The sequence below is a fragment of the Manis javanica genome, chromosome 2, assembly GCF_040802235.1.
Source record: "Manis javanica isolate MJ-LG chromosome 2, MJ_LKY, whole genome shotgun sequence".
In the NCBI taxonomy this organism is placed as follows: Eukaryota; Metazoa; Chordata; class Mammalia; order Pholidota; family Manidae; genus Manis; species Manis javanica.
In genome coordinates, this window is record NC_133157.1 from 5,824,141 (window position 1) to 5,843,210 (window position 19,070).

The following is a 19,070-nucleotide window of genomic DNA, read 5'->3' on the forward strand; positions in this document are numbered from 1 at the left end:
GTGCATCTCCTGCTCACGCTGCCCATGGGCAATCACACGACCACTCACGCTGCACCCTGCCCCTTAAAACTGCCGTCCTATGGGAATGGCGGCCCTCCCAAAAAAGCAAGATACATCTTGAATGTGAACACTCAATTCTCTGAATAACTGAGAAAGAACAGCACTGATAGTTTAGACCGCTTCAATGATAAAAGTGCTTCAAAAGTCTCTTCTGATTTTTGCTTGCTGAAATAAATCCTGACAAATGAGACGAGTGCCACATTTTTGTTACCGGATTTCAAGCCTTCATGTCTGGATATGCACCATATGCATGGCTGCCATGGCCACAACCAAGGAAGGGCTCTCTCTGAGACGGAGGCAGGGCAGGGACAAGGGTGACAGAAAGGATTCCCAAAGGAGGTGTTGTCTAAGCAGAGGCCTGAAGTGGGTCAGGAGGGGCAAGAGTGGAGAGGCCGAGTGGGGCAAGTGCTCAGGAAGAACAGGTACAAAGGCTCAGCAGACACGTGCAGCCAGACTGCGGAGAGCCTAGGGGACGGGCTGGGCTGACAGTAAAGTTGAAAGCAGACACAGAAGATAACAGCTGTCCTTCTTGGTTGGTGCCTTACCCACACCTACATTTTGGGACACTCTCTCTGGACAAAGGATGCAGAGAGCCAAGAACAGGAGCCCAGTCGAGGTCACTGCATTTGTGGAGGCCCCTCTACAAGGCGGGGGTGCACTCCTCCACCTGTGCAGAGCAGTGGACGGGCCAGTGAGCCCGCCTTGGTGGTTGGCTGGGGAGATGGGCGGGCCAAGGCAACAAAGCTGAGGACCAGAGAGAATTCTTCCAGGGACATTTCACGGTCTCCTGTCACAGCAAAGGAAACTGGTGGGGGGGGGGCGGGGGGGGTGACTGACAGCACAGGGCTTAAGGCCCTGCAGGTCACCGGATGTGGGAGGGAGGGAGTGGAAGGCCCTGCATCTAACACTTCTGCTCCCTGCTGACCAAGACACTCTGAGAGAGAGGCTGTGCACCCAGGTCCAGGCATCCGTGAAGGGACGCCAGCTCAGGCGCTGATGCCATGCTATTGCAGGACATGAGCTAGGACAGACCAATGGACCTGGCAACCACTGTGGTTTCTAAGGAAGACAGCCACGATAAACAGAGCTGTTTCCCAAACCCACCAGTTGTGACAGACATAATTTCCAGTCATATGCTAGATAGTTACAAGACTGTTGCTCACAGGATCAGGCTCCTGGGTCCCACTTGGGTGTTCAAGTCACAGCTGAGGCAGTGAAGGTACAGAGGAAGGTTACTTATTTAAGTAGGAAACAGAAGTAGGCAACAGTGCAGGCCCTACACATTTGAACATCGTGGGTTCAAATTCCAACTCTGCTGCCTCCTGGCTGTGTTACTTCACGTAAGCCACCTAACCTCTCTGGGCCTCAGTGTTTGTCATCCGTAAAACAAGACTAACGATACCTACTGTTCAGGGTATTGAGGGAATTAATGGGACAGTTCAAGGAAAGCAAATAGCTCACAGTAGCACCTGCTGAGGGTCTGATGTTATAGTATCAGGATCATATGGTATTAATGGAATACCAAATGTGGCATATACTGTTACAGTGGCGGCCACACCTGCAGGAATCCAGATCCTAGTAAGTAAAACTGGACAAGTGGTGACCTGGGGCCTGCCAGAGCGCCCTGGGCTCTCCTGGAAGCTGCGCTGCCATATGTACTGATGAGTCAGCCTGCTGAGCAGGGGACTAGCGGGCTCCAGGAGGGTGAAGCCTCACTTGCACCATGCAATGGGCAGGGATGCGGCAGGTCGCAGCCTGGAATCCAAGCCTCTGTTTGCTTTATTCTGAAAAAGCTTTCCCTGGAGCTGAGAATGCCGGCAGCTTGCCGCTCACTGGACCACGGCAGGGCTGAGCTCCCCTGAGAGTCCAGGCTCACCAAGTCTGGGCTGGCTATTTCTGACCCCACCACGAGGAACAGCAAATATGGTAAAAGAATGAGTGTGGTGAGAGGAAAATGCTCGGCCAGGAGCCAGGAGACCTGCATTCCAGTCCCTGCCCCGTCATGACTCAGTGTGCCTGAGGCTGGCCTGCCTCTTCCTTCTCAGGGCTTCGGTTTCCTCATTTGGAGAATTTCTTTATGGCAACGGTTCTTGACCAGGTGGGCACCAGCCTCACCCAGGGAGCTTTACTTGGTATGGCTGTCCAGGCCACCCTCTATTCTTGTAGAAGGAGGTCTGGTAGAAGGATCTTGAAATACCTCCCAGGGCGTGGGGCGGAGAGAGATGGGGCAGGGGGGAGAGCACGGCACCTGCTCGCGAGGCCCCTCCATGGCGGACCTCCTGCCCTAGGACTCCCCCTCCCTTCTCAGGAAATGGTCAGGACTCTGGCTCTGGAGGCAGGGAGGGCCCAGCCTTCTCCAGTGCTCACCAGTCAGCATGCACTCTGACCCAGCAGCAGGACCAGACGGCCCCGTGGGTGGAGCGCCGCCCCTTTCCAAGACTGTGGCCTTTCCACTTTAAGCCGAAGTGGAAGAACTAGGTAGGCTGGCAAGAAGACAGACCTCCCCCTCCCTCCCCAGGGGCTTCCCTGGTCTTGGAACCACAGAACCACAGTGATAAACAGTACCAGTTGTCACCATCTACCGAGTGAGAACCATGTGCCAAGCCCTGCACAGGGGCACCTCTCGTGCTTCGTCCATATGATCCTCACAATAGCCTACGAGGGAAGGGGCATGGTTCCCACTGCCTCACAGGTGGGCTCAGGCCTGGAGAAGTTCAGGAAGCTACCAAGGTCACACAGCTTGTACTTAAACTCAAGTCCGCCTCTCCCCAAGGGCCAAGCTCTCAACGCCTACACTGCGCTGAGAAAGGCTATGCGTGGCTTTGTGACCCAGAGACAGGTCAGTGCCATGCAATCGTGGCTCAAAATGCAGGCAGTGCCCAGTAGCTGCCAGCAAGCCATCTACGGAGTTAATACTGGATGAATCATGGGACACACAGACACAAAGATCCATGACAAATGCTTAAAGGGTGAAAAATTCCCCAACAATCCTTGCCTGGGTCTAGGGACACCTCTAGGCTTAAACATATCCCCACCTACATCTCATTCTCTCCTGTTTCCTGCTTACCTGCTGCAGAAAGAATTTTGAGCCAAACACCAACATTAAATAAGGAGGATGACAAAGCCTAGGTGGTAGTAGAGCTTGCTCTGACTCTCTCCCCCAACCTAGCTCCCACGCCCTGCCTAAGCTCTGGGCTCAAGCTCCCTCTGCGTGGCGGCCAGGACAGCATCCCCCATCCACGACCAAGCTCAGGCCTGAAAACCAGACCACACGCTGACCCGGGACCACACTGGCTGCAGGCGCCCATTCGAGGAGTGATGAGGTGTCCTCTGGCCTCACTAAGAGGATGTCCTACAAATCTATCTCACAAAGACGGTATCAGGAGTATAGGAAAGTATGGGGAAGCCTGTGATAACAAAGAATAACTATGCAGAGAATGAAGTTCTTTGCTTTGCAGACTGTTAAGGATCATATGAAAAATGGTTCAAAATATGTTTTTAAAAATACATTTTCAATATATATTTAAAAATGGACCAAGGAGTGGTGAAAAGTCATCAAATTAGACAGTTAAAGGCTGTGCATCTCATTGTAAGCAAAACATTACCTTAAATGACCAATAAAAAGCATCAGAGAAAGAAGCAAAAATGGCCTGAGAGACCTCAAAAAAATTTCATGAGAAGAGTGGAACTGTTTTCCATTTTTGTGAGTCTCTATGTCTGACTTAATAGAATATAACTGGATTCTTTTATTTGCTCCTTGTAGTCAATCTGTTGTGAAGGAGTTTTTGGTTAAAGTATATGAAAGAAAATACAGCTTTCTACAGATGCAGGCATTTTCATAGAACTGAATAGTCTTCTTTGATTCTACATTAAAACTTGACAAGTGGTACTTCTTAAAGATTAGTGAGGTAGGGAACCTGAACTTTCAATGAACTTCCACACTCAGTCATTGAAATCCGCTGGTCTATTCTGTACTTTGAATGGACCTTTTATTCATGCAAGACTGTGTAACATGCATTGGTCAGGTGGAAAGTATTGTTTCACTGAGTTATGCAGATATCTAGAATATTGAAACTTCTTATCATAAGATTTTTTTTTAAGTTACATTTGTTAATATCACTGCTGCTTACATAAGAAGTTATTTAAGAACTAGAAAGCTGTCAAGCCTGCAGTGCTGGAAGTAAGTTTTCCTAAATTAAAATGTATGTTTTCAAGTGAAAATTATAGGCAGTTTTAATTGGTAAAAAATACCTTTAGTTGTTCTCCTGAAGTGACATGTTTACTTCATTCATTTTCAAGAAAAATCTGCCAAAAACCCAAGTCTGAGTAACCGTAGTTGGACCATTCTCATTCTGTCATATAAAGATGGTGACCCAAGAGAACAGCAGCTAGTTCAGCTTGTACCTCAAACTGCACATGTGCTTTCCCTCAAGACAGCCATCACACTCAGGCACACAGTGGAAGTGCTGGACCCATGCTTCCCATTTCATCACACAGAATGTCAGAAGATGCATATTCAAGGGTTGAGATTCAATAACATTAATAATTTTTACTACTTCATTGAGGCCACCCTCTTCACATGGGTGGCAATGAAGAATGCAATGGCCCTGGTACAGCCTGGAGTCACTACCTCGATTCCTATTAAGGTGCCAGCTATCTTACCCATCACTACTCCTGCACCATCAGTGCAAATGTCAACAGCAAAAAAACTGATGCCTTATTCAGACAATAGTTTCAACCCTGAGGACCCTCTTGAGAACTGCAGTACTGACAAATACTTCTCATGGACACGTCTACTCTCAGACGGTAGCAGCTCACGACAAAGCGTTCCTCCAGTATTCTGCAACAAACCAATCACCATTTGTTCAAATGTTTTGGAGGTTCACACAAAAGCTAAGATTCTTCAGAATCCTTCTGATGAATTTTCCTCAGAAACACGATGAAAAAAAAAACAAAAAGAAAGATGATCAGAAGCAGACACTGTTAATTTAAATGTACAGTGTACTAAGCCAGTCCTCTAAGCTAATGACACTGGAGAAGGAGAGTGAAACAAGGTCACAGGCTCAAGGGCAGGAGCAGTCAGTAAACCTTGTCAGGCGACACACGGTGGAACTAAGCACAACTCAGTTAAGCTTCCTCTCACAGGATGCAGAGCAGCAGTGACTCTAAATAACAGGGGACATGAGAGAAGCCACAGCATGTGACAGAATCTGAGACTAAGACTTGGCCAAGGACAGTGGGCAGCTTCATCCTTAATGTTTCCCTCAGGTTCAGTTAAAAGGAATCCAGAGACAAAGAAGTAAACAAAATCCAGACAGGCTCTGAAAACTACCTTCAACCCCAATTGCAGGGGGTACGACCACAACAGCATTGCCCCCACCTGCAACTAGGCAGCCTGGAGGCATTTACACTAGGAGCCTGAAGTGCAAGTCATCGTCAAGGTCATGCAGTAAGTCAGTGGAAAAATGAACCTAAGAGAAGGAACGAGAGTGTCAGGCTCCCTCCAGTAAACTGCTTCCGAATCCAGCAGCAGACATTACTGCCCATGGCCTCACTCTGCCCGCTGGCTCCAGGAACGGGCTAGAGCACACAGGGGGGAATCGAGGGGCAGAGGGGCAGCCACAATATCCCAGAGCCACTGGCTGGTTGGCAGTGAGCTCGCTCCTACCCTGGAGTGGACAAGCAGGGCACAGCCACTGTGCAGTCATACCCGAGGCTGGCTCGCCAGCATGGAGGTGTGTGTGTGGCGGGGTGGCGGGGGGAGGGCAGGGGTGGGGAGACTGCCCTTCTGAGAGCTCTCCGCAGGCGGCTGCAGGGTGGGAACTCTGGAAAAGTATGACCAGAACTATTTTTCCAAGTGCAGAGTGACATATGCTGCCAATCAGCTCAAAAGCATCCCACTGCCCAAATCAATCCAGTGGAAGAACATGAATCAAGAAGACACCCTCATTCTAATCTACTCTGATCCCCTTTTCAAAGCGTTTGTGAATCTGCTGATGAGAAATAGGTGCTTTTGTCAGTGTGCCATCCTGAGCCCTGGCGTGCCTGCCGGACTTGTTTTACAGTCTCTGCTGAAGAGGTCCCATGCTGTCGCCTGGTGGAAAAATGAGGAACTGCCTCGTGCGCCCCAGGAGATGACAAAAGCATTCCTGGTGCATGCAGTTTCTATTTACTGCAGATGCTGGGAATAATTATGACCCCGCCTCGGGCTTCACCTATCCCGCTGTCTACCCCAGGCAGAAGGCTTTACTAAGATCCTCAGCTAATGCTCAGCCTTCCATGGAATAAGTAGGAACTGACAGTTCCCCAGCTGAATCCCTCTAAAAGCAAGGTGACAGGGCAGGGGCAGTCAGAGGGATTAGGACGGAGTAGAAAGGAGAAGGGAGTTGGTGAGGAAGGCCCAGAGGAATTCTAAACAGGCCAACTCGACAAGTGCAGATAAAACTTATCAACTGGGAAAACAGTGCCCTTGGGATTTTTAAACACCTTCAGCCAGTTAGAAAAACAGATCTGGATATACTGAAGTATATAAAGACAAAAAAGTAAAATGTCTCATCTTAATATACTAAAACAAGAGAAAGTCCTATTTATTAGGTTACAAAAATAATAAACTGTCATTTTATATAATGTGCATAGAAGAAGAAAAAAAGACAGTAATACCCCCAAACAACAATTATTCCCAGAAGACAGGTTTTTATTTTCTACTCTGGATTTTTGTTTGTGGCGGTGTTTTATTAAATTCTAAGCTGTCTTATTTTTCGGACCTTTCCTTTACCCCACGCCAAGAAGGCAGCGGGGTTCTCAGCTCCTGGGCTCAGAGGAATGCTACGCTGCAGGCTAAAAGCAGGTGATTTCCATAGACAACATCCCAGCATAAATGCACCAAGAAGAGGGCATTCCAGAGGGAGAGGGGAACCCAGTGTTTTTGAAGGAAAAGAGGAGAAAACAAAAAAGAGCTATTTCCCAGGATGAAAGAAAACGAGCTGGCATATTTTGCATGGGGGGCAAGAAGCCAGGTGCGCCCTGGGAGACTGGACTCTAAGCACTGACAGGGCCTCCAGACTCGGCTAGACCCACACACCAGGCTGCCCAGAGCAAGAGCTTAACAGGGGCCCTGTACCTCCCACTCTTCCGACACCAAATGCAATGGTGTATTTTTTCCCTATGTATGTGTATAACAATAACAATATTATACACAGCAGTGATAGTAGTATAACTCCATTGGATTCCAAGGACCTCATTGCAATGTGTGTAAATATGTGGGAGGGCGTCTTCCCACACGTACTTACACCAAGCAATTCTCGAACACAAGCAGGGTATCCGAGAACTCAGTTCTGACGCTATCTGCCTGGAGACAGCACCAGGGTCCCAGGCTGAGGGCTGCGTCCTACAAGACTGCCCCCTATGCCCCATTCCAGACACCAAGCCCCAGGCAGTTTACCTGTGCTTCTGACCTGCCGGCTACAGATTGGAGGCTCCCACGACCTCCCAGTTAAGTTCGATTAATTTGCTAGAGCAGCTCACAGAACTCAAGAAAACACTTACATTTCCCAGTTTAAGAAAGGATACCGTGAGGGATACAAGTTAACAGTCAGATGAAGAGAGACATGGGGCACAGTCCCAAATAAAGGAGCCTCTATCCTCCTGGAGCTGGGGGCCTGGCTTGGGGGCATGTGCAGGTGCTCTGGTTCCCCGAGCACAGACGCTCTCTCCGAACAAGAAGCAGGATGTGAGCAGGCAGAGGAGACAGAGAGAGAGAGAGAGAGAGAGAGAGAGAGAGAGAGAGCGAGCGCGAGCAAAAAGCTCCAGGCTTCCCCCTTAGGTGGGGGTCCAAAAGTCTCTCATTAACATGACGAAACACCTGTTTCACCTTTAAGACTGCGGTCTTTTCAGGAACTGTGGATGAAGACCAAATATCCCTGGGAAATATGAATGAATGACCAAATGTGTATTTCTTATAACTCATTAAATCATAGGCCCAGACAGCAGGAATCACAACAGGAACAACCATGGGCCGAAACTGGGAAAACCCTGAATACTGTGCTCTGAAAACCACGGGATCTTGCCCGACACTGGTGTGAGGCTTTTAAGTCAGGTTTAATTCAATTTAAAGCAACAATATGATATTAATTGTACAGCAAGTATGAAATACATTTGTACCTACTACCTGTTTTCCAAATTTTCTAGAGTGAATCCATATTACTTTTATAATTAGAATACAGATCAGCAACAAAACTTTATTTTCAATGATGAATCAATGATCTGCCTTACAGGACATTACTATCAGCACTGGGTGTGTGATTTCATGGAGCCTAGGCAGCTCCGACCTTTCACAGAGCACCGTTCCTTGACCTGTCAAGGTCTGAACTCCCCCTTTATGTCACGGCAGCTTATAGTTGTGGACATTATTCAGATAAGCCGGAAACATACAAAACATTTTCTTTGTTGCTTCTTTTCTGAGGAGGATGTTGGAAAATCAAGGAGATGCAAAAGGGTTAGAATGGCACAACAATTTAAAAATCAGTTTTAAAGGCTCTCTCTGGCATCATTTTAAATTAATACTGACGCGTCTATTTTGAAAGTGCGTGAAATCAGGAGGAAGAGTGCTGCACGCACGGCCATCCCCGGCCCGCAATGCCTCCTGTTCTCAGTGAAGTGTCACCGGGTCCTTCCGGGACGACACTTTCTTCCTGACTCACTTTGGAGAAGGTGAAAGTCATACTCACGAGTGGAAATGAAATGAATCATCTTAATAGGCAGCATCACCCCAAGCCTCCTTATACAACTGGTCTCCGTCAAGTTCCCCACTTGCTCCTACACCAAACCAGCCTGGCCACTCCTACAAAGGCCCCAGGCTCCCCCAGCCTGCCTCCCGGGAAAGCATCTGGAGCCTGGCCTTCCTCCCCGCCACCTCCTCCCCCTCCTCCTCTGGCAGTGCCCCAAGGGTGGCTGTAGGGAAGGCTGAGCGGCGCAAGAGCACAAGCGGACTTGCCTTTTCCATCTGTTGCTGATGCTTCTTGTAAATGCCTGATTGACCTAAAAATAAACATTTGGAGAACAAAAGGTTAAATAAATCTTCATCCTTATTTCCAGCACTAGTAACTTAGGGCCTTGAATTCCTCCATTATAAACTGAAAGGGCTGGACCAGATAATTTTAGAAGGCTTTCCCTAAACAGCGTGCTCTTTTAACACTGCTGTGTAAGGTGCTGAGTCTGAGAGTTAGGGATGCCCTCTAACGGCCGAAAAAAGCTTGGCAGGAGCCGCCTGGGTGTGAGAAGATAAACCCAAGACAACCACTTAACACTCCCAATCTCTTCCACCTTATCTCCCATTCCCAGAACTACCCGCCCCCAACACTACACAGACAAGAGCACCGACGTGCTACCTGCAGAGAATGGACCCCATACGAAGGTCACAGGCCGATTTCTAAAGTCTAGATCAAGAAGCTGTGAGCACATGGCTTCACACAAACTCCAGTATTTCAGTGACTGGAGATTTACTTTGCTGAAAAGTGCCGGCCTCCAAGGAGTCTCCCCCCTCCTCTGCAAGGTGCCGGTAACTAATTACCATCATTACTGTTCAGACAGGGGAACATTAGCATTATTAAAGAAACCACCAACTAGAGTTCCACACAGAGTTCAAAGGCACCACGGGAAGAGTGTCTTGAAGGGTGAGAACAGCAGAGACAGATCCAGTGGTGCAGGGAACGCAGGAAGGGGTGTGAAAGACCCAGGCTGGGGTCCACAAAGGGCCACCCACTCCTCATTTGACCATACTTTGTACCCCAGCAAGAAATGGAATAGCATGTGAACCAATGCTGGCTGAATCTCAAAGGTCTTACTAAAAAAATTATCAATACCATTTCTTAAATCACCTAATACTTAAATGTTTTTCATTCTACAGCAATTTTCAGAGCATTTACCCTGAAGAATCCTGACATCTGCTCATTAGTGCTGTAATTAACAAGTGGCAGAAAGTGACCACTTGCAGCTCACCAAACCCCTCATCTCTTTTATTCGGCTGAGGAACAGATGTGAAAGTCGGGTCTTGCAGCCTGTTCCCTAACAATATGGTGCTCTTTCTATCTGAAGACAGCAATGCTGGGCATCCTGTCCAGATGCCTGAATCTCTCATATCTGGGCAGGATGTGGGGAGGTGGTAGAGATTAAAAAGACTCATTTGTACTCTGTCCTCTATGCTGGTGGCTGTCCGCTGAATTGGCATGTGTGATGTATGATGGACACAGTTCAGAGTGAATCTAATTGGCTGGAATGAGGATTACACCCTATTGGCACCATGTTCTAAACAATCAGAGTAACTGAATGATCTGATAAATCCCAGGATCCTAGAGAATATTAATTTACTGCATGGGGCACTGCCATGTGGAAAACCTCACTCTAACAGAAGACAAGTAACTCTTAATTGTTTGAAACTTTATTCCAAGAGAAGCCAATCGCTTTCAAGAAGCCGCAAACAAGAGCGTCTGTAAGGGTCTGTTTAGTTCTGCTGGCCGTTTCCCCGCTACTGGACTCCTAATGAACCAAGAATTTCCTCTACTTTGCATGAGATTTAATGAGGGTATTTTCTCTTGTGAGCTACTGACTTGGCACTAACATTTCTTTACATGTAAACAAAGCACAACGCAGGCATCTACAGTCTGCCGTTTACAGGATTGAAGAAAAAAACATTTGGAAGGTATCGGAAATGTTTCTGTGCTGAAAACTATCACTATTGTTATGTTAATGCAGCTCCTCATTTTCCATCTAACTTGGTAAGAAAAGGCTATTTATGGGACTTCTTCAATTCCTTTCCTCCAAGTTTATGCTATTTTATAAGGCTACTCTTTAAGTTCTCATTCTAGACTCTATTGTCTAAGCTATACCAAAAGCCCAGCCACAAGTGCCAGACTGGCTCCATCAGAATCCACTGAGGAACCTGATAAAAGACACAAATCCTAGGGCCCTGCTCCTGGAGACCCAGGAAGCTCTATTTCTTTCTTTCTTTTTTTAAGGTGTCATTGATATACAATGGTTTCACGCAAGCGACACTGTGGTTACTACATTCCTCCATATTGTCAAGTACCCCCGACACACCCCATTGCAGTCACTGTCCATCAGCATAGTAAGATGCTGTAGAGCTACTTGTCTTCTCTGTGCTATGCTGCCTTCCCCATGCCCCCCCTGCATTGTGTGCTAATCATAATGCCCCTTAATCCCCTTCTCCCTCCCTCCCTCCCTCCCCACTTCCCTTTGGTAATTGCCAGCCCCTTCTTGGAGTCTGTGGAAGCTCTATTTCTTAAACAGATGCCCCGTGTGATTCAGACCAGTTTGGAAATGGCTGGTTCAGCTGTCGTGTTTGGTGGACAAGCACGATGCACACGCCGCCTCCCTGCCCGGGGTACTCACCACACCACTGGGAAGAGGATGGCTCCACAGCACAGCAGGTCAACCAGAAACAGAGAATCCTTCCACAAGCCATACTCAGTCGTCCCCTCCTCAGTGGACTCGATGATGATGTAGGCCACGTTTGCCAGGACCTGCAGGACGTAAGAAGTTGCTAAGGCCCCAGAGCAGGGGGAGATCCTCACAACAGCAGCCCCAGCAGTGGGATGGCCAGTTGGGTCTGCAGGTCCCCAACCTACAGCCACAGCATAACTTCCGGTCTCACAGACTCTATCAGAACTTCACCGCTCTCCATCAGAATCCACTGGGGAACCTGACAAAGACATCACGTGGTCTCTGTGCCCTCCTCTTGAGCTCCTGACTACTCTGGCCACACAGTAAGGTGGAAGTGACGCCACAGGATTTCCAAGGTAGGTCATACGGCAGTTATCTTCTGTCCCGGCTCTCTCTCAGGACACATACCTTTGAGCTCTGAGCCTTCTTTTAAGAAGTTCCGCTACCCCGAAGTTGCCAGGCTGGAGACCAGAAAAAGGAGAAAGATGCCCGGGGAGTCCCAGCTGTTTCCCACCCCATGTGTGATCAAGTCTTCTCAGCCCAAGAGAAAGGAGCAAGTGGAGACGTCAGGACCCCAGCCGCAGCCACTGTTTGACTGCAACTGCATGAGCCCCCGAGTCAGATCTAGCCAGTTCAGCCACTCCTGAATTCCCCACCCTCAGAAACGGTGAGCAACAACACATGGCTATTGTTGTTTCGAGTCACTAAGTTTTGGGGTGACTCTGTTATGCAGCAATAATAGAGAACTGGGACACTTCCCTTTGATTCTCAGACATGCGAGGCCTCAGGAGAGTCGCTTGGGTGCTCAACAGGCTGCACTTTGTAGCCCACTCAGCTGGGACACCCAGATTCAGGCCCCATTCTGTCTGCGTCGCTCTCTCTGCCCCTGGTGACAGTAACTCTTCCAAGCACCAGACGATGCTCTGAGGGACCACAGAGCCAAGAGCAGATTTCAGCCCAGTGGCCGAGTGGCCACACTGCTCCTCCTGGGAGGGACTTGAGACCAGGTCTTCCCCACACTGGACGCAGCTGAGTTCATCCCACGAGGCTCACCCGCGTCCACATTCCGCTTCAACTGCCACAGTTGAAGTTTAGTCCTGTTACTATGCTCTTAGCATGTTACAAAAAGTCCTTCAGCTGGTGAAACTGAGATGGTGAGATTTTTAAAACTGTGATGCTCTCAGCACAAGGGAAATACAATAATCCAAGAGGTACTCTTGCATTTTACTGTATTTTGTGGCTTTTGTGCTGCTTTTGAAAGAGATGCTCTTTTAAAGATTACCATGAGGTATGGGTAATTCTACCCTGATGAGAAATCTAGGGTCCCAATACCCTGCCTGACTTACTGTAAAGTGATTCTCCACTTTTACAAAGAAGGTAAAACCTGCTGGGCTATATTATCTGGGAAGTCTCTGTTGTAATTTCTCTTTCTATCCAGGACTTACCAGTTAAATTAACACAGAAGCCCTACTTCACTTAATACAAGTGTAAACGTTATTTGGAAATTGCAGTCTCCCACTGACAGCTGGGGTTCCTCCTGAAGCCCAGTCTATCCTGAACATCTGCATCTATGACTCTATGAAGATAGAGACAAAAAACAGGCTTTCACAGCTCAAATTCATATTCCATCTTGTCCTTAGTTCACACTCTGACAAGAGACAAAATGTTCCCAGAGGTGCTGGTGTGGAACAAAGTGTCAATAATATTCTTGAATCTCCATTTTGTACATTCCTCACTTCTTCCTTAGAAATGTGCAGTGGCTCCCCACGGCCAAAAAGAGGTTGTTCAAGGCCTTCCCAGACTTGCCCCTACATTTAACTACGCACCACTTCATTACACTTAATTCTGCACACACCCTTGTTTCCTCAGAGGGACCTGCCAGGTCACCTTGTGCTCTGCTTCTTCAGGGACAGCCAGGCAGACTGAATGCCGCACCACAGCTGAGGCCGGAAGGGTCCCACCGGAGGGGACGGCAGCAGCCACCACAGGGCAAGGGCAGCAGAGCGCACACGGCAAAGTGGGAAAGGGCGCGGCTCCTCGGCTCCTCGCGCACTCGACGACAGCTTCACATGCTCCTGTTTCTGCTCTTTTGCCCGTCACAGCTCTCTGAACAACTAGGCAAGTCCCACCTCTGCCACAGGGCCCTCCAGGTCACCCACACTTGGGGGATCAGTCTCTCGACGCCTGTGAACAGGTGGGCTGGGCCCTTCATGTGGTGCTGACACGTCCCTGATCACTGCCAAGCTGCCCCCACCAGAGTTGAGGGACTGATCTGGGTGCCCAGGGATTGTCTCCTTCCTTCCCTCACCTGCCGCACGTACACTGTCCTCCAGAACGAGATCAGCTGTCAAAAAAGACTTTATCACACAGACACTCTTTGGTCAAGTCTGCTTCCCGGCTAGACCTCTCTGTTTATTATGAGTTCTTGACATCCAGGTTTTGCCTCCTATAAAGCTGTTATCTGTGTGACAAGGGTCCTTTCCTGAGGGGCTCGCAGCCTTGTAAGAAATGGTTTAATGTTTGCCCCTGCTGCCTACTTACTTATTATTCTACCTTGTGGAAACTCACGAGTGTCATTCACAGTTCCAAAATAATTTGTTAATAAAATCACCATGTACCTGAGCTTCCTTGTTAAGACCATTTTGTTATAAGGCAAACATGTAGAAAAGAAAGCAGTATGTTTCCCTAACTTTTGAGCAGCTTTCTGTTCAAAGTGACATTGTCCACACAGCTGTTTAAAGAGGACTGATGGTCAAACATCTCCCAGCAATGACCTGGGGTCCAGGTCTGTCAGAATTCAGAAAGAGTCCCTGCGGCAGAAGCCGGGGTCTCCAGGTGAGCTGACTCCCTCCACTCAAGACAGGCCTGGCGCTGAATCCTGCCAGGAGCCAGGACAGAGCTACAACAAGCAGGATTACCTGGAGAGGGATGACAATCATGAAGATCTTTTTGTCTTTGTCAGAAAGGATATGCTTGATGAACGCCCAGCCGGTGCCAATGAGTGCAATGGTGATGAACAGCAGCGCCCCTTTCAAGCTGTGAGAGAAAAAATTCAACAGGCACCAACAGTCTCTTCAGATTCACTGTTAGATTCTACGGCTCATTCTATGATTTCATGCGCTTCTTACAAAAGACAGGGGACCACATTCAGGAAATTCATCTTAGGGGAGCAACGCTTCCTTCTAGGCACACAAATAGCTATGCAGCCCCCTTCCCAAGAGGCCAATCCCTGAGGGGGGCAATGCCTCCAAGGGATGTGCCAGCAGCCCAGAGTTCAAGTCTGCACAGCCAGCCACAAACTATACACTCCTGGCATGGCAGGAACCCAGCCAGGCTGCCACAGGAGGGCAGGGCCAGCGAGCTTGGGGCAGCTGGCTTCCTACCATGGCTTCCCCAGCTCCCCTCGTTCGTCACTTTGTGGGAGGAGGAGCCCACCCGTTAAGCGCACACTTACAGGTGAGTGATGTAGTACACCACGGCCCAGCCTTCGATGGGAAAGCCCTGGGAGGAGATGTAGTGGTAGTCAATCTGCAACCAAACAACTGCATTTCAGGGAGGCTGCCCACGCTGCTGTGCACACCCACACAGGGAACGCCATGGGACCTCGTGATGGGGATGCCACCCCCCCCCCCATTGACTCACTAGTCAGTTCACAGTTAGGCCCGTAAGTGCCCCAATGCCAAGCAGCACGAGAAACCTACTGCAAGGTTTCCATGTCACTAACGCCCAGCAAGCGTCCCTCTGAGGCAGGTGATTTACCCTGGCAAACGGCTGCCTGTTCTTTTCTGTAAAATCTTCAAGGTCCAAATGCCACAGACTTTTCACTATCCCAGCCATTTACAAGTCAGTCAGCCATTCCATCAGTAAGTAAAAAATCTATGTGGAGTCACCCAGCTGCAACTATTTTCTTTGGGAAAAACACCTGTATATTTAAAGCTATGTGAAGCCACCAACACATTCTAAGTGGCAATTTCAGAAGTACACCCAAAATGCCTCCTGGCAGAACTCACAGAGCTGCACCACTTCCTTTATGCATCTTTACTATCAAAGGGACTCAAGGATCTTATCATTCATTCCTACATGGCTCTGGCTCCAGGAAGAATCTTTTAACTTCGATCCAAATGGGAAATGATACAAACAACTGTCATTTCTTGAGATGGTGACTGGGTATATTACTACTTTTTCTATGACAATATTTTTAGATGCCATAGGAGAGCACATGTGTGGAGTGTGTCACCCTCCCAGGTGTGGCCCGTGCATGGTGCCTCGTGGGTGCCCTCCTCCCATGGGCAGGTCCATGTCAATTCGCAGTGGCGCTTAATCTTCAAAGCTTAAGCTCAAATCTCATTCCTCAATCTTTAGAGCATGTTCTCTCTCAAATGCATATGTTAACACTCAACTTCTAATCGAATTTTAACTGGAGGGAGTATTTGAAAAAAAATTAAGGCAGGTGTGGAAACAATTCAGCAGGTGGCACTCTAATCTCAAGAAATGACAAAAACCCACAAAGATAACAACAAACAGGTACTCAAAGAAAACGCTGCGTCTGTAGGCAATACCAGACAATGTCTTCAGTCTAGGATTGGGGAGGGGTAAGGATTCATCCACGGCCGGCTCCTCCGGACCAAATAAAGCTGCATGAGAGGTGCTCTCCCATGTCTCGTTTCCCCGCTGACCTATCCCTTTTCTTCTGATCTCTTTTTCCTGAGCACATAGACACTGTACCCTCATTTCATAAATGACCCCAAAATACATACTGCATGGAACACCAAGGAAAGAGACTTGGTAAAAGGAAGGGCCGCCATCAACCAGTGGATTTTAAATACGTCATTCCTATAAAGACAGAGAGAAAAGAATTAAAGGGCTATTCCACTCTCCCGAAGGTCAGCTGAAGCTCCAGACACCAGACATATTTGTAAAAAAGCAGTCAATCTAACCGGAGGAAACCACAAACATGAAGCTTTCTTTAAAAAGTAGTTTCCACCAGTAGAAAAGGCTTTAAGTGGAAAGTCCTAGACTCATCTCGAACACATAATTCAGTGTTGTGAATGGAACTGAGACGTGTGCACCGAAGCCAGACATGATGGGCTCCAAGTCCTGATAAGACGGAAATCTAAACAGGCTGCTGGCTTCCTCCCCAGAAACCACCCTGGAAAGTCCAAATAGGCAAGAATGAGGTGGATGGATTTACAAAAATGGCACGAAACCCCCAGGAAAGCAGGTGATTAGGTACAGCTGTTGGTGAAATCGGCAGCCCAGAGGAAATGTGGGTCAGGAGCCAGGCAGCAGGAAGGGTGGGAGGGAAAGAGCTGGGGTCTTGCCCATTTCTCTCCCCCATCATGGCTGGAACCTGCCAAACACACCAGGCCAGTGGATTAACACACCCACTCCCACACCCCACCCAGGCACCAGCCCCCCGTGAGCTGCCGGGCATTACATTTCTCTACCCTTTCCTGCCTCACCCTAGGAATTAACCTAACAGGACGGGAGACCTTATGGAGTACACAAAGACTTGAGTAAAAGCCAGAGAAAACACACCCTCAGATAACGGGACATTCTGCAAAGCCACAGTAGGAAAAAAATGTGGAACAGGTGCAGCGTGAGACAAACAGCCGCAGAGAACAGAGATGCTTCCGTGTGTGGGGGGGTCTCGCATTGTGGCAGGTGAGACCAAAGCGGCAGGAACACAACCAACAGTCAATACCTGGCATGGGGAAAAACCAGAGAGAGGGAGGGAGGGAGGGAGCGAAGGAGAGGGCAAGGGGGGAGAGGTGAAGCTGTATCTGTGCTTCACAATTACATAAAGGGGGATTCCAGATGGATTTCAGTGAACATAAAATTCGTATTTTACACTCTTAAAGTGGGAAAGGGCATCTTTAAACCCACTAATCACTGCCCAAAGGACTAAAGTAGGCAGCTTTAACTCTATTATTATTATTTTCATTCAACATGAATACCATAGATGAATTTGACTAGAAGAAATTTGCAATGTCTGAGACAAAACATTAATATCCAATCTATACAAGAAACTCATGCAAAGCATTAAGAAAAGAAAAACCCAACAGAAAAAAATATGCAAAAAAAAAAAAGGCAGTCACAAGAGGGGGAACCCATATGGTTAACAAATTTCTGTAAAGGTAGTTCCCATCACTAATATTCAGAGAAATGTAAAATGAAATCAGATATCAGTTTACATCCATCAGACTGGCTAAAAATAAGACGTCAGGGTTGGTACAGGAGAGAACAGGACCACTTAGGCTCCAAGTGTAACCCACTCAGGCATAGTGTCGGGCAGCCTGCCAGCACTTAATGCAAGTCAGTGAGAGCCTACCCCATACCCAGCACACCTCCTTCTGGGAGGGCACCTCAGAGGTAAGGGGACAGACAAGGGGGAGGGTGGGCATAAAACTGCTTAGGGGAGCAGGGAGATGAGGCCACCTAGAGATGCCCCACTAAAAGGATGGCAAAATACTGGTACTGTTCACCATGTAAGAACTTATTCACTATGTAAGAATTCGTTCACCATGTAAGAACTTGTTCGTTATGCTTCAGAAGATTGGAGACTGACGAGAATTAGGCTTGAGATGGATTAATGATTGTGCATTGAGCATTGACCCCCCTATACTGAATTTTATTGTTGTTAACAACCATTTGATCAATAAATATGAGAGATGCCCTCTCAAAAAAAAAAAAAAAAGGACGGCAAAATAAAATGCAGGGATGCATACTATGGATGCTAAGAAGTGCTAAAAATTAATGAATGAGATGTACACACAGGATGGGACTAGATCTTAAAAAAGATTATTATTGCATGAAAAATGGCAACATAATCACAGATAGTGTACTTCATATAAACTAAAAATACATGCAATATCAATAAACATTAATTTATAAGAATACACAATATCCAAAACATATGTGAGTGGCTGGGAAGGATGGAGAGAGGAAAGAGGAAATGAAAGGAAAATGCAGGGAGGAGCCTTGCACAGTGCAGTAAGGTGGGCGTGTCCTTATGAACTGTGTCACCAACTGACGCACACTTGGTTTCCGGGCTGATTTCCTGCCTGGTACTTCCCTGTTGCACTGCCCACCTACTTGAAGGTCAAAAAGGAAGTCAAGGCCAGAGTAGTCTGTCACGCCGGGTCAGCAATGAGATCATCCAGAGCACAAACCCACCCCACCGTCAAGAATTGCTCACTCACACAGCCCAGCAACTTGACTCAGTCCTGCTTGAAACATCGCTGGCTGGGGCCGTGACGTGATGGCAAGAACCCGGCTCCGGCTCCGAAGCCACCTACCTCGGGGCAGTTGGATGATTAGCAGAAATAACCAGCAGCAAGGGCCGGACTGGGCAGAGAGCTGCCGGTTTCCCCTGGGGTTCCCCTCCCCATGCTCTGCGGCCCACTCAGAACTCAAGAGTCGAGAGGCGCCACCTACGCATAACAAATAGATCTGGGTCCCAAGCCCAGCTCTGTCAGGTGACACCAGACATGTCTCTCACTTCCCCTCTCAAGGTTTCAATAAAACAAGAAGACCTCTGAGTTCCTTCCAGC

The 19,070-nt window shown here is 48.1% G+C and overlaps 1 protein-coding gene across 2 annotated transcripts in view; it reads right to left on the reverse strand.

The window, feature by feature from the left end:
* GPR107 (G protein-coupled receptor 107) overlaps positions 1-19,070 on the reverse strand; it is a 70,440-nt gene that overhangs the window by 13,744 nt on the left and 37,626 nt on the right. The window contains exons 10-15 of one of the 2 annotated variants that reach the window (XM_073222956.1): positions 16,275-16,350; positions 14,972-15,045; positions 14,436-14,553; positions 11,467-11,597; positions 9,053-9,096; positions 5,998-8,516 (exon numbers count right to left, since the gene is read on the reverse strand). In XM_073222956.1, the coding sequence (XP_073079057.1) occupies positions 8,470-8,516; positions 9,053-9,096; positions 11,467-11,597; positions 14,436-14,553; positions 14,972-15,045; positions 16,275-16,350 (490 nt within the window). In that variant the 3' untranslated portion in view covers positions 5,998-8,469. Of the gene's footprint in view, positions 1-5,997; positions 8,517-9,052; positions 9,097-11,466; positions 11,598-14,435; positions 14,554-14,971; positions 15,046-16,274; positions 16,351-19,070 lie in introns of those variants that run through there. The other variant, XM_073222946.1, reaches the window with a different exon arrangement.